The following is a 15,323-nucleotide window of genomic DNA, read 5'->3' as shown; positions in this document are numbered from 1 at the left end:
TTTTTTTCTTAGCTGCATGTGATGGAGATAGAACACACCGCAATGAGTAAAATCTTCCCAGACGAGCAGAAGCTGACAACTTCCACTGATGTTACTGTCTCACATTTCAAATGCCACAACTTCCTGTTTAAATAAACAGAAAACACTGTCTCTCTTTAAAACACGCTTGCTGCGCTCACTGTGATGCCTGTAATGGAATTATATCAGACTTTGCTTTATGAAAACACATCACAGTTATTTTGCCCCACTTTGAATGCAGATGATGGAAAAAAGTGAACATCAAAATGTTATCAAAAAACCAAACCACCCACTGTTTCTCTATCTGAGGTATTTATGGAAAATCTGATACTTCTGGGAAATGAGATTAATTTAATATATAAACATAGTATTCTTACTTATTATCTCATTATTTAAAGGTTAGGAAATAATGATGGAGATCACCTGTATTTGATAAAATTGCACAATTCGAACATTTTCTGAAAGGTGATGTGACCTTTCAGTTAGTTTCAGATATTAATGGCTAAAACTGAGAAATGAGACTTGAATATAAACTGAGCTGTTATAAAAGTATGTTAATGGAATACATAGTTTTGTATTCCAGGATTTGTTTTACAATAATTTCTCATGTACTTAATGTTTCAACTTCTTCAGAGTAAAAAGTGATTTGTTGACTTGTTTTTAATGCCATTAATTGAGTTTGCATAAAAAAGGGGAAGTAAATCCATTGTTTTAAAAGGCAACAGGTCCCTTTTCTGAAGCAAAGTAAGTAATTGCTTTTTACATGTGGTTTTCAGTTTTGTTTATTTCACTGGCTGACTGGTTACTAGAGTACAGAGCAGTTTTTTGGAGAAATACGTCATATCTGTGTTTTTTCCCTAACTGTCAGGGCAAATATAAAACTTCTTCAATTTCTTGATGATTTTACTATGAAGAAACCAAGGCCCAATCCCAGTCCTACCCCTTAGCTCTTCCCCTTAACCCAACTAATCATTTTGAATGTTCACGTGAAGGGGTAGGGGTGTCCCAATTCTTTTTAGCCTAAAGGTGTAGAGCTAAGGGGAAGGGCTAGATAGTCCTTCAAACAAAAATCTTTCAGGACCACACTCGAAACCAAAGGGTACAAAAAAATTCTCAGAATACACCACCTACAACTGCAACATGGCTGCACACGGAGATAAGGAGATGTGTTTTTGTTGTTAGTGTTTTTTGTCATTATTATGAATTGTTACAACAAACAAGCACATGTTTTGATATATTTATAATGGCGTTCATGTGTTACAATAATGCTTTAAAAAACGCTAAAATAAAAAACGCTAATTTCTCTATCTCCTAATAATTACTCCTGTATAGTAGTCCCTTAACATACTTTCACATCTGACACTCAATGACACTCAAATACCCTGTCAGAAAAGCATAATGGCTGGTAATTACCATTTGATAATGTCTGCTATAATGTTAATGTTGTTTTTGTGTGGCGTACAAAAATATAATTGGGAATCAGCTTAAAGATTTTGCAGCTCTGAAACCATCTGTAAAATTAAATGTCAATGGCTTGAAACTTTTTATTTTTGAAAAATGGGTTTAGGGTGTCAAAGTGGTGCAGTGGATGGCATGATTGCTTCACTGAAAGAAGGTTGCTGGTTTGAGCACCGGTTGGGTCAGTTGGCATTTCTGTGTGGAGTTTGCATGTTCTCCCTGTGTTCATGTGGGCTTCCTTTTGGTGCTCCGGTTTCCCCCACAGTCCAAAGACAGTAAAAAGGAGGTGTAGTGAGTATTATGCTTTTAAAAGCTGATGCGTTTACTTGTAATTTGTGCATGTGTGTGTAAACGTAACATTCTGTATTGCATCGAGTTATTGCCCAGCAGGCACACAACATCATAAGACATAAACATTAGGTTAGATTGTCTAACCAGCGTCTAAGGACGTTATTTGTTCAATAACAACATCAAATGATGTTGATATTTGGTTGACTTTAAGTTGTGTTGGAAAGTGACCAAAATCCAATGTTGCAATGAGCAAACATCCAACGTCATTTTGGCATCATATGCTGACACTTCCTTGATTTTCATGGAAAAACAAAATGCAACATCCCCATGACACTGGGGTACAACTTCATTCTGACATCATGTTGACATCTTGTGCCTGCTGGATGTTTAAGTCCATTTCGATCATCATACAGTAAACATCCGTCATCTACTCATCAGTGACATGCATCTTAACAGTCTCTGGGTCAATGCATGTAAAGATTTTGGACATCTTGTACACTTTTAATGCTTCCAAACAGTTTGCTGCAATTATAAAGCGCACATGTTTTGAGGTAGAGTAGGGTATTGTTTGGGATTATTTCAATACCGGTGCTAAATTGATATTTTTAAAATGGTACTGGTGCCATAAAGGTGGCTGAACTGATACTTTTTTGCCACAAAATTATTTGACAAAAACAAAAAACAAAAAAAAACAAAAAAAAACAAAAAAAAAATATATATATATATATATATATATTTATATTTAACAATATAATTATATATTTTTAATACGTTTAAAGTGAACATCAATTCATATATCATATATTTGAACTGCATTATTATGTTTCTTTTGACCAACCCTATTTTAAGGTAGTTCATTATGCGATTGGGCGATTTACCTTCTATGTAAGATTATATTAGACAGGAATCAAAGGACTGATTTTTCTAATCCCCATAGACAAGAAAAAATAAAATAGTGACTGAAGGTTGAAGAAAAGTAGTAAAGTAAAAGTACTAATTACTGCACTAAAAATGTACTCAAAGAAAAGTAGAAGTACACATTTATAAAACTACTTAATAAATTACAATTCCTGTGAAAAACTACTCAATTACAGAAATTTGAGTATTTGTAATTAGTTAATTTACACCACTGGTGCATGGGATGGTCAAACATCAAATCGTTGTCAAGCCGTGTGTTGTCCACAGCTCAATCATGATAGATCATGAAAAAGCTCATTTTAAGGAAGTCATTTTCAACAAAAAGTAAAAGTTATTTTAAGTGAATTCTGGTAGTTTCAGTGTAAAAGCTTGTGTAGTCATTAGCCGCGTTCATACTATTGACCCTAAAGTGAGCGAGCCAGGTCGAGCCAAGGCCAGTCATGTTTCCACTGTTTCTTCCAGGGCCTGATCGGGCCAAGGGGTGGCTTTCTCAGGGCAAGCGGCCGTCCTTTTTTGGCTTGCCAAATACCTTGGGCCAAAGAGGGCCAGCTGGGGCTTCGGCGCTGCATGAAAGAAGAGGCAAACTTTGCCCGATGGCGTGATTACATTACACTATTTAAGATAGGCTATACCATGAAACACCTTAAAGACTAGGGGTCTTTTTGCTTTTGATCGCCCTTATGTTTCCCTTGTAAATGTAAGGCTGTTTTCTAGATTTTTCTTGATGTTTCAATTATGCATAATAATCTTTACACCATATAAAAGACACAACAGCCAGTAAAGGTTGTCGAGAGTTTTTGTCAAGTTTTAAAGGTCTGTTTGTGCTTGATACATGCATGTTAAATGCCTGTGAGTGTGTAAGAGGCCGGGTGAAAGAGCACTTGCTTGACAACTCTGATGCTCGAGCGGCTTCTTTAATTATTTATTTATTTTAAAGATAATACACAATATGAATAAATCCAATAGAAAGTCATAAACCTTTACAAACTACGTGTCCACTTTTGTAGGCTCAAAACGATAGAGTCATATCTCGATAGAATAGCCTAAGATATGTTTAAAATAAATTAAAGAATTAAAAATATAATAAAATAATAAGTATAATGAAATCACATTAAATAAATAAACCACTATAAAACAAACAAAAGCTAGCTATAACAATGTAGGTATATAGTACAATTATAAATTAAACCGCTTTTAAGCCATATATATCTTTCATTTTACATAGGCCTATCTGAAAAAAAAGATTTTAGATATTTTCTAAAAAAAACAATAAACACCAGAGGAGGTGTAAAATAGCATTTATTAAGTATTTGGATACGATGATAATAATTAAATCATGCAAATAGAGCATTTTTGGGGTGAGTGAAAGCAGAAATTACCTTTTTTCTGTCATCAGTCCTACACAACGCCATTTTACAAAAGCATTGGAAAAACTGCAAGTAAAAATGCCTTTTATGTCCTCAAACAAGTGCTTATGTTTTTATATGACTTAGTAAAATTTAAAAATGAAATCATAAATGTAGAGCCTTATTATTTTAGAGCGCAACGAAATATAGGCCATATTTTTTACTTGCTCTTATGTGCTGAAACACTTAACACTTTCCTTTACTTAAGATCACTGAATAATATGCAACATCTTTAAATAAAGGGGAATTACATGTGTCACATAACCTAGGGTAAAATTCAAATGTTTTCGGTCTCTTCGGAGCATTTGGGCTGAATGTTTGACGACTTCTATCAAAACAAGAACGTTATAAACTACATTTCATACTGAGCTACTACCGGAGATATTCTGTGGTTTTATATTATAGATGGGTATGCTCACTGCGCTGGGTTCCTCCATTAGTGGTGGGACCACTCCATGCACGATGCCGGTGAGTAAACATAAATGGAAACACACAGCATGAATTGCTGTACAGTAACACATACTTTGTTTGTTTTGGTTGTCAAAATATTAATCGTTCCATGATGATGTGAAGGTGTGCTTTATCTGAATGATTCCCGCTGAAGTGGGCGGGTTGTGTGACGTTTGATTTGGGGGACGTTCTGGGGGCGGGTTTGCGTGACGCGCTGCGAGCTACTAGCCCGACAGTGGAAACGCAACATGATTTCAGCCTCACTGCTCAACCTCTTGAGCGATTGACCCAGCCCGATAAAAGCCCTAGCTCGCACTGGCCCGACAGTGGAAATGCGACTAATGACCCATCTGGCTCATCATGGTAACTGTACACTATTACCAACAATGAGCCCAAGATCATCAAGATTGGACCATTGATGATTAGAATAGTATCAAGATTGCTGGGGCATCACATTTATGACAAAATGAAGACATGCAAATTCTAGTTCTGAATGCACTGTTGAGTGACAAAAGCTGATTGCGCCATGTGCTTCCGCCAATAATCATCCCAACAGCACAATCCTGACTGCTGTCACGTATCTGAACATCTTTGTGAATATACACTCTATCTCTTTATTTCTTATTATAAAACATGTCATCAAAGCAAGTCATATTAAATGAGATTATCTCTAGAGCAGGGGTGCCCAAACTTTTTCATATGAATGGTTTAAAACCAAATACTATTGAGAGCTGTGGGCCAAAAGTAAACATATTAAACTATATTACAGCAAAGTTGCCATGGGTAATTTCCTAATTTATTAAATAATATTTCAAAATAAATTGAAAACATTACTTATCATGGTATGAACTAATGCAGAGTTTTTAACTATAACTTATTATTACAATACAAAACATTAACAATCACATTTATAACACAGTGGAGTTCAGTGCTGAATAGTGAAACAGAATTCGCCTTTAACTTGATTTGCTCACCAAGGTCTCTGCATTGTTGGGTGACAGTATGTACATTTAAACAAAATCATATTAATTTACACCAGTTAATTGAAACATTTAATTTCAGTTGGTGTTTAACAATAAAACAAACTCGAAAAGTAAAGTTCACAGACAAACTTTATGGTGGCTTTAGAAAGCCTAGTCTGAAAGTTTGACGTAGTTTTAAAGTTTAAATAATTGCAATAGTTTAAGAAGTTTTAAACAGTAAAAATAAGTTGCATGTTTCTAGTATGGATTGGCATGTTGCTGGCATGTTTCTAACATAAATTTGCTAGCATATTTCTTGTATAAACTAGCATGTTATCATGAATTTAGTATGAATTAGCAAGTTGCTAGCATGTTTTTAGTATAAACTACCTTGTTAGTATGAATTAGGATGTTTCTGGTATGTTTATAATATAAATTAGTATATTGAGAGTATGAATAGTATGTTTGTTTGTATGTTTCTAGTACAATTAGTATGTTAGTATGGATTTGTATATTGTTAATATGAATTAGTATGTTGTTAGTATGTCCAATGTAAAGTCAGTGGCATTTTTTTTTAATGGAAGTCTATGGGGCAGTTGCTAGGGTGCTGTAAGTGGTTACTAGGGTGTGGCTAGTAAGTTGAAAGTTCATCAGTGATTGGCAGACTGGTAGTCTGAGTTAAATGAGCCCAATCTTAAGTCTGTATGACAGTCTGGTACAAAATTATGTTGATTATGTTAAGTTTGGTCCAATGTTAAGTCAATGGGACTCTTCTGAATTTTCTGGGTCAGTTTTCGGAAACCCATAAGTCGGATCAGTTGAAACTTATATACAGTAGCAACTTAATTCAGTATAGTTTGGAGGTTTGGAGTTAGCTTGGTGGTTGTAGTAAGAACGTTCGAGCAGAACATGCATTCTTAAAATAGTCTAAGAAGAAGAAGAAGAAGAAGACAGAAGAAAAATAAGTTTATGTACTATAACAGTATGTTGGCTTTCTCAAGCCACCATAACAAGCAATCAAAGAATTACATTAAATTTGAATAGACAATCTTAAAACCATCCCCAATTTTCTTCCTCTCTTCTTAGATGGGATGGTGGCAGGCCCGGATTGGCTAATCGGGAGGACCGGGAGAATTCCCGGTGGGCCGGTCCATTTTTTGGCCGCGAGGGCCGGTATCCCTAGCTCCAGAATCGGTTGCTCTCAGCAGTCACACTTTTTAAATTTATTTATCTATTTACTTGACCACAGCCTTTTTATTTATTATTTTACTGCAGCTCTACTCTTTTTATCTATTTTCTCGCAGCTCAGTGAGCAAGTTGCAGCCTGCAGGTTAATGCTGATATAACTTGGTCATATTTCACTGAACAGCTGTTGCGGTTCAGTGGATAGCGCGTTAGTTTTTGAACCCGCAGACTTCGATCCTCGTCTTTTTTTTTTTTTTTTCATTTTTATTGTTAAGACATATAATACTGTTAGGGTTGTTGAACATTTGAATTTCCAAAGCAGTTGTTTTCTCAAAAAAAGACGTGAGAGTGTCATTAGAAACTGAATTGGAAATGACCTTATTTTAATATAGTCAGTCGTGAACTGAGGTGGGCCAGTCTGAGGCTTGAAACTCCAGGGCTGAAAAGGAGTCCCACTCCGGCCCTGGATGGTGGTCAAATCAAAGATTATCATGGGACAACTTTGGCCCGCGGGCCTTAGTTTGAGCATCTCTGCTCTAGATATTGTGCAGTGATCCAAGTCCTGGGAAGAGATAATGCCAACCGTAGAGGACTTCTAGGGGTCTCCATAACCCAGGACCAGGCCGTATCCTGAGCAGATGCTGTGGTGGTCATGGAAGAGTGGAGAGCATGAGACTGATTCCTGAAAGACCCCAGTGACAGACAAGTCTCCTCACTGATCCCGTGGGCCAGCCTGAACACCCGCCGGTGATCTACCCACACCTGCAGCTTCACCACGATGGACATCCAGTGTTCTTCAGCCCCCGGTGCCTAGATTGCAGCTGAGCACAAGTTTGGCCAAAGTAGAAATGGTCTTGCCCAATTGAGCCTGGTTTCTCTCAGGTTTTTTCCTTCACTTTCGTCAATTGGTTAAGTTTGTTCCTCACCACTGTCACCACTGGCGTGCTTGGTTTGGGACTTGTGGAGCTACGCATCAATGGATTTGCTCTTCAGTGTTTGGACTTTCAGCAGTAAAAGTTAAACCTACTTTAAACCTAAATTTCAACTCTGAAAACTGGACTGACATGTTTTAACTACAATTTACTAAAAAATATATGTTAAGCTGCTTTGACACAGTCTACAATGTAAAAGCCCTATAAATCAAGGTGAATTGAACCGAATAAACCATGGAAGAAAATCACCATGCATTTGTATTTTTACCAATCATTCCTTATCTTTGCTAGATCCTGTATTTTTGTAAACTAGTCAGAAACTTGAAAGAATCAGAATTAGTAAACAGTTATTCATCACCATGTTTATTATACTGATGGAAATGCTCTGAGAGTCCCATCCAAAACTACATAATTTCTAAGGTTACATGTGTACAAAATAGTCCTTCATAGCAATAAGTTTCAAGCAAACCTAATTCTCAGTGACATGCAGCCTAATGCTCAGTTCTAGGGTCAGGAGTAAAATTACACATCCAGTGCGACTAGTACTAGCAGAGATCAGTTGAACTAACAACAGCTGATCAGAGAACAGTCTAGGTAGTCTTTGTGCACTCATTTTGTCCTTTTAGACAGTATGGGACGAAAAGGACTAGGAGACCATTTATCAGTCCTCTAAACAAGAAAATCATCCTTTCTCAGAAGCGAAGTCAGTTGCACCTTCAGGGAAAACAAATGACAAGATACAGGAAAACACCAATATGTGAGAGTTTCTTTCCAGTTGTATTGTTAAAAGCTGTTAAAAAGTATTCTCAGTAATATATAAAAAGTTGATCTGAAACTAAAGGTGATGGAGACTCCCAGCTTGATATCAGTCTTTTGCATATAACAAATTTGGGATGAGTCATAATTGTCAATTAATAATGAATTTGTGGGCAAAAAAATGTCCAAAGCAAGGCAATGGATAAATCAAAGCTCACTTAACATTCACTTTCACACAAACAGATTTCTCTGCTAGTCAATAGGCTGAATTCACATGAACTGCAGAAGCAACTGTAGCCGAATCTAATAGGGGAAGTTTTTCAACCTCACATCAAACAGATCTCACAGATTACTGTCGAAACTACTGGTTTCGAAACAAAAAAATGCAGAAGATATTCAGTAAATGTTGCAATATCTCATTAGCAGTTTGCACTAAAAGCATGGGAAAAATTGACCTTGATATTTTTTGGAGGCTTTTAATATTTTTTTGTTGTTGTTGAGTGTGCTTTTATAATGGTATCTCAGCTGGTTTAGGTCATTTTGGATTTAAAAATATGTGACACTAAATCACGAGTATTGTTAAATCACTAATTTAATCAACAAAGGCTCATTCTGAAAACATAGCCCTATGTACATTTCTGGAGAGAGCAAATTATGTAACCAAAGCTACGTATGGCTCCGTTTTATCTTTAAAACAAACGCTACAGGTAAAATGCTGTTCCTTTGTGTGCTTACCAGCTCATTGATTACCTCCATATGGATGAGTTTTCCGCTGTTACCAGTTTGTTCAGCCAGATCTCACGAGGAAACGCAAGTATTTTACGTTTTGTTCGTTTTGTGGCTAAACAAAATAAGTCCTATGAAAATGTACGATTTTAAAAAGGAGGCGTGGCACCCAACCCTACCTCTAACCCCAACCGTCATTGGGTGATGAGCAAATACGTAGTAAATTATAGGAATTAGATTGTGCTAATTCATACGAATTAGCCACTAAATCAAAAAATTACGAATTGGCGTGAGATTGCATTGGTTTTTCCCATAGTTCGATATGTACGTCGGCAGACTTGAGATGCAGAGCAGAGTTGACTCAACACTGGAGTTCGAGTCTGGTAAAGAATGGTTCCAGAAAGCAGATAAGACAAAAACAAAAGCTAAAAATAAAATAAACAAGTAAATAATAAGGTGAGAATGTGGTAAAATCTGAAAATGTGGTAAAAATCAGGGGGCTTTTCTTTTTCTGGATCTTTGGTTGGGTTTAGGAAAGTGGGTGGGCAGGTCAATTGGTGCTTTTTAAAACACTATTGATTGGGTTTACAGAACAGGGAGGGTGGGGTCATCTGTCAGTTGGTTAGTCAATAAGTTGAAAGTGGCCTTTGGTGGATTTACGCAAGAACAGCAGGGACAAATGGCACTCGCAAGAGAAACTTGAGATCACAAAGAGCGCACACATCTGCCTCTGGTGGATTTGCAAAAAAAAAAAAAACTAAATCTGCAATAATAAATAAAATAAAATAATAATAATAAATAAAATAATAATAAATTGCAGCTCCTGAGAGCTATTTTGCTCTCTCCAGAAATGTATATAGCATTACATAATTAGAAAGAGGCCGAGTTGAAATCAATCGATTCGTTCAAAATGGCTGATTAATTTTTATTTGTTTTTAAATATGTGACTGCCTTTATGAATGGATTATTGAATCATTGGCGCACTTGATTTGCTCTAAGCTATACTAAAGTTATGCAAAGAAACTACATTCATCAGCGAAACAGAATTAACACAACACTGTGTTTAGAATGTACACTTGTCACCCAAATATTAATGTATACATCTCTCAGTCACTAATACTCAGGAAAACAACGCTTGTGTGGCATTACTGAATATCATATCTTATTCATACAAATATCAAACAGGAATGCAGGAATGCAGAGATATGCTTTGCCTTGAAAACATCAATTAAATAGCATTTTAACTGTATTCTAATGCATCTCACAGAGAATATCTGCCATATCTGCTCAAAAGATTAAAACAGTACTAACAATATTATAGTAGATGTATAACTTTAGACCATAAAAACAACCTCTACATTGTCACTTTTAAAATGCTATGCCAAGTTAAAAATATCCCAGCTTTTAAAAATGTGGTATTTTTTTCCGCAATGTTAAGGTCACATAAAATATTTATGGGTAAAACATTGTCATTGTCAATAGTACAGCACAGGTCACACTGTAGTCACTTTCAAACTGAGTACCGTTTTGTTGGTGAACAGTGATTCTAATAAAAATTTTATCCAGTAACAAGATCACTGTGCTTATTTTTAGTTTTTCCTTGGTTTTATAAGTTATTATCTGCATCTGTGAAATTATTGTATTGTGTCTTTATTGCTCCGCATTTGCTTTTTATGTTGCCCCTTGGCCAGTTTGTGATTGTAAATGAGAACTGGTTCTTAATTAAATTACCTGGTAAAATAAGGGTTATATAACAAGCTAAGGCTGCATTTACATGACAGTGACCTAGCCAATAATGGAAAAGTTTTCCACCTGCAAGTCATTTTCAAAATGATCTGCTTTTACACAAATTCACAAAAATGGCCAAAAACACTTACATATGCCAGGCTAGTATTTGGTGCTGTACCTGCAGTACCTGTAGAGAAGACGACGTGTTGATAGCAGCTTGGTGCTCATCTCTATGTATAATTTGCAGTGTGTGTCTCAACTTATAAGTGTGTATTTACGTCATACTGTGACGTAAATACACACTTTGCTGATCAAGCATTAGAAAACATTTTAGTAACAACACTACCACATAGTCTGCCACATGGTTGTCTCTCAATTTTTGCGCTTGCTTTTTAGCCCAATCACAATTCTACCCCTTAGCCCTTCCCTTTACACCTACCCCTTTTTTGCACGTTCACATCAAGGGATAGGGGTGTCCCGATTTCTTTTTAGCTTGAAGGCGTAAAGCTAAGGACAAGGGGTGAATATCTCTTCGAATTTTTTTATAGGACCACACTCAAAACCAAGGTATAAGAAAATTTCTCTGAATCCACCAGCCACAACGGCAAAATCACTGCAACCGAAAGTAAGGAGATCCACAAATTAGTATTTCTGTCAGTATTATGATTTTTTACAAAAAACAAGCACATGTTTTAATATATTCATAACCGCGTTCATGCTTTACCGTCATGCTTAAAAAAATTAAAAATTCGTAATTTTTTCCGATCTATAATCCATAATAATAACTCTTGTACTGCAGTTCCACAACATTTTGTCACTCGATGACACTCGAATACCCTGTCAGTAATATCTAGTTGCTGGGAATGGGCTTTTTACTGTGTCTGCTTTAATAATAATGTTGTTTTTGGTATCTTTACATGAATATGGCCTCTGTGCAAATGCACAGTACAGTTATGATATTTTTTTTTGCCACATTAGATCTTTATGATAACATAATATATGCCTTCAGTGATTTCCTGAAGATAAATACCAATAAAAAACACTAATCTCATATGAAACAAAAGATCGCGATGACATATGATGACGTGTGCAGGTGCTGTAATGCTGTCCCAATTCTTAGGGGTACATTTTAAAGCCCTTTCCCTTCACCCTCGGTTGTAAGGGCCAAGGGGAAGGGGTAGGGGTACAAAAATAGAATCAGGATTGGGCCTTAATCTACACTCACCTAACATACCCGTAGCCAGCCTGCTGAAAGCAGTGTTTTTTTCCCAAAATGTGGACCTTTTTGTGGTTATAGTCCTCATTTAGACTACTATTTAATTATAAGATTTAAATACTGCATTTTAGTGACATTTTAAGTAATATTTTATCTGAAATAGATTGTCAGATGGTCATCATTACCAAAAAAGTACATTTGAAAATTCATGGTTCACAACAATAGCCAAATGGTCGCTTTTGGTGCTTGACACCATAGCATTGGTCTTTTTTTGTTTCAAGAATAAGGTTCAAGATTTAAAATAAAAGTTCCTGGTAAAAACAATACAGTAGTGAAAGATGACTTCACTTATATTAGATTGTATGTTTACAATGTATGATTGCACAGCAGTCAAAATAGGACAAATGAAGTCATGTATGGGGCAAATTCTGGACCTTTGTCAGTGAGGGCTGGGTCTTTCGAACAACCCGAACCCCCTGGCTACGGGCTTACCTAAACAACTATAGTACTACGTCGGCATGTAATGAAGGTTTCAATGACTTTTTGTTTTCAGGTGTTTACACGGACATGACATGACTGTCTTTTCAAAAACCTCCACTTTTTCCATTTTACACATTTTCATTGCTGAAAAATCACCTTGTCCTGTAAACAAACAGGCAAACCATATAAAAAATTTTCCCGTTTTTTGGCTGTTTTGACATTCTTGTGTAGAAGGCCCCTTAAATTGCAAGATAAATCTTTCCCCTAGCATAGATTCCTTCTGAAATGACTGGATATCATCCTCTCCAAAAAAAAATAAAATAAAAAAATAAATGATAAACACTGGTAAATGTGAAAGCACCTTAAGAAATTGTTAAAATTGGTGAACCCAAATCCAACCTAATTAAATTAGGGCTTTCTTTAAAACTTGTGCATTTTGTACAATTTCATTTTGTTATTCACTTACAATCAGCCATCACCAATGTGAAGGTCTTTGTTGGGATCCAAAGGAGTTCCACTTTAATATGTGCGTCTCAGAAACACAGTCCTCTAGTTGAAGAAAGTCAGAGTTCAGAGGGCCTGCAGTCAGCCACCAAAGACACAACCCAAACTATGTCTTGTTTTGTTTTGTTTTGTTTTCACAGAGGGCCTCATGAATACACTTCCTACACTTAGAAATTGCTTAAGTTCTGGCAGGTAACTCTTCATTCCTCTGATTTCTTTCTTCCTCATAGGATGCTAACCCGCTCTGTCAGGCCCTGCATGTCGGCATCCTCATTGCCATCCTCGTCGTCGGATGCAGGTGGCGGGGGAACCAGGTGAGGGGGGTACGGCAGCGTGTGGTCCCGGGCATACTGCTGCCAGCGGCTGTCATCACTCTCGTGAGTTATATAACGTTCCCCTAGCTTTGACTCCAGCTCTCGCAGGTCCAGCCAGGTCTGGTAATCCTGAAACAGCAGATGGAAAGAGAGAGAGAGAGAATAAGAGGATAAAGACAAAAGGACGCCACGGCTAATGATGATTCATTCTGTTTGCGGTGTCTAAAAGCGATTCACTTCAGGAGCTTATATGGTTGTAATGTAATTTGGTCTTGAAACATAAAACTCTATTGTCCTGCAAATCCATACCTGATTTTTTTTTTTTCATTTCAGGAGTTGTTTTTCCACATTTGTCATTTTCCATATTTAATACGAGGAGCTTCTAATGTAATTACGAACCAATTTCCTATGAATATATAAGCCTAATCTTTATCTAGATTATCCATTTTGCCATCCTTCACTTTCAATTCTTAATAAAAACTGTGACAGTGTTTAAAATTATGTATTACGATGTAATAGTATCTACCTATATTTACTGGCGTATGTTGTCCAAAGATTTTACTTTTTACTTCTAGAATGTGTGTATAAATGCATATTGGGTTCAACATGATGTTGATGGGAAGGCATGTAATGTCATGAATCAAAACAAATGAATGATAAGAATTACGTCTCACACCCTGCTCACAATGTGCAGTTCAGCATGTCAAACAATAAGCACGCAGAGGAGATTACAGCAGGGCAATATATTTTTATTAGCTTTCCCTAGAAACACGCAAGATATGGTCTTAGAAAATGAAATTCATAATTTCAAACATGAATATCCTCAGATCGGAACACTACAGCCACAATCTTTTTTTTATGTTCACTAGCAATTTTATTAGGTACACCTATTCAGCTGTTTGTTAGCAAATATCTAATCAGATAAGTCTGACATGGTCAAGATGATCGTGTGTAGGTCAAACCCAGCATCAGAATAGAGAAAAAAAAGGATGTTAGTTACCTTGAAAATGGGATAGTTCATGCCAGACATGCTGGTTTGAGTTTTTTCGATAACTGCTGAGTATTTTCACACACAGTCATCTCATGGGCTTACAGAAAATGGTGAGAAAAAGAGAAAATGTCCAGCAAGTGGCAGTTCTTTGTGGGTGAAAATTTCTTGTTGATACCAGAGGTCATAAGAGAATGACCAGACTGGTTCAGTTGACAGAAAGAAGGCAATAACTTAAATAACCTATCATCAGTTGAAGAAGAAAGGCACACTGATGATACACCGGATACACCACAGGCCCAGTAATATTGAACAACAAGACTGGGAAAGTCTGTTTTCATGAATGAAATGAAACTTTTTATGCTACTTTTCTATGTAGTAGTGGGGTCTGAATTAAAACCAGTTAAGATTACATTTTTTTCCTACTGATTTGTGCACAATTTACTTTATGTAGGGTGTCATGTGAATTCGCAACATGACAAATGGGTGTCGGGATGCCAGATTCAATCATTTCTGCGTCAGTGTGTCAGTTCATGACAAGCGATGCCATGTCTACAGTTTTTATGACGTTATCGCAGAAAGTGTAGCATGTTTTTTCTCCCCGTCATCCTTGACATGTTTCAACATAATCTCTTCCACACACAGCTTTTAAAATGGAAAATTGAAAGAGAGAGAGCTGTGTCTGTGAAATTGAAGATAGCTTCGTGGAATCATGGCAACAAGACTAGTATTACATGTCATCAGGAAACTACCATGACTGAATAAAAAGATAAATGTTGGTAAATGATAGCTAAGGCACTTTTGCTGCCTAGTGAGTGATAACTGGAATTACCATGTAAACTACAAAATTAGACAATTACAGAGATACTTAAAATTTGTGTGACTTCTTGATAACAAAATTCATGTAGTAGACGTTATGCGATGAATGATTTCAATGCAACGTGTAGTCTGACATATTTGTTACCCGTAACAAAAAGATTTTGTCTATACC

At 36.4% G+C, this 15,323-nt stretch overlaps 1 protein-coding gene across 1 annotated transcript in view; it reads right to left on the bottom strand.

Moving 5' to 3' along the window:
- Positions 1–11,824: 11,824 nt before the first annotated feature.
- prkd2 (protein kinase D2) overlaps positions 11,825–15,323 on the bottom strand; it is a 94,655-nt gene continuing 91,156 nt past the window's right edge. Inside the window, exon 19 of the mRNA XM_087283750.1 lies at positions 11,825–13,473. Coding sequence (XP_087139876.1) covers positions 13,255–13,473 — 219 coding nt within the window. The 3' untranslated portion in view covers positions 11,825–13,254. The remainder of the gene's footprint in view (positions 13,474–15,323) is intronic.

Source organism: Danio rerio, chromosome 15 (genome assembly GCF_052040795.2).
Source record: "Danio rerio strain M-AB ecotype USA chromosome 15, GRCz13ab, whole genome shotgun sequence".
Classification (NCBI taxonomy): Eukaryota; Metazoa; Chordata; class Actinopteri; order Cypriniformes; family Danionidae; genus Danio; species Danio rerio.
This window is presented reverse-complemented; position numbering and strand designations above follow the sequence as displayed.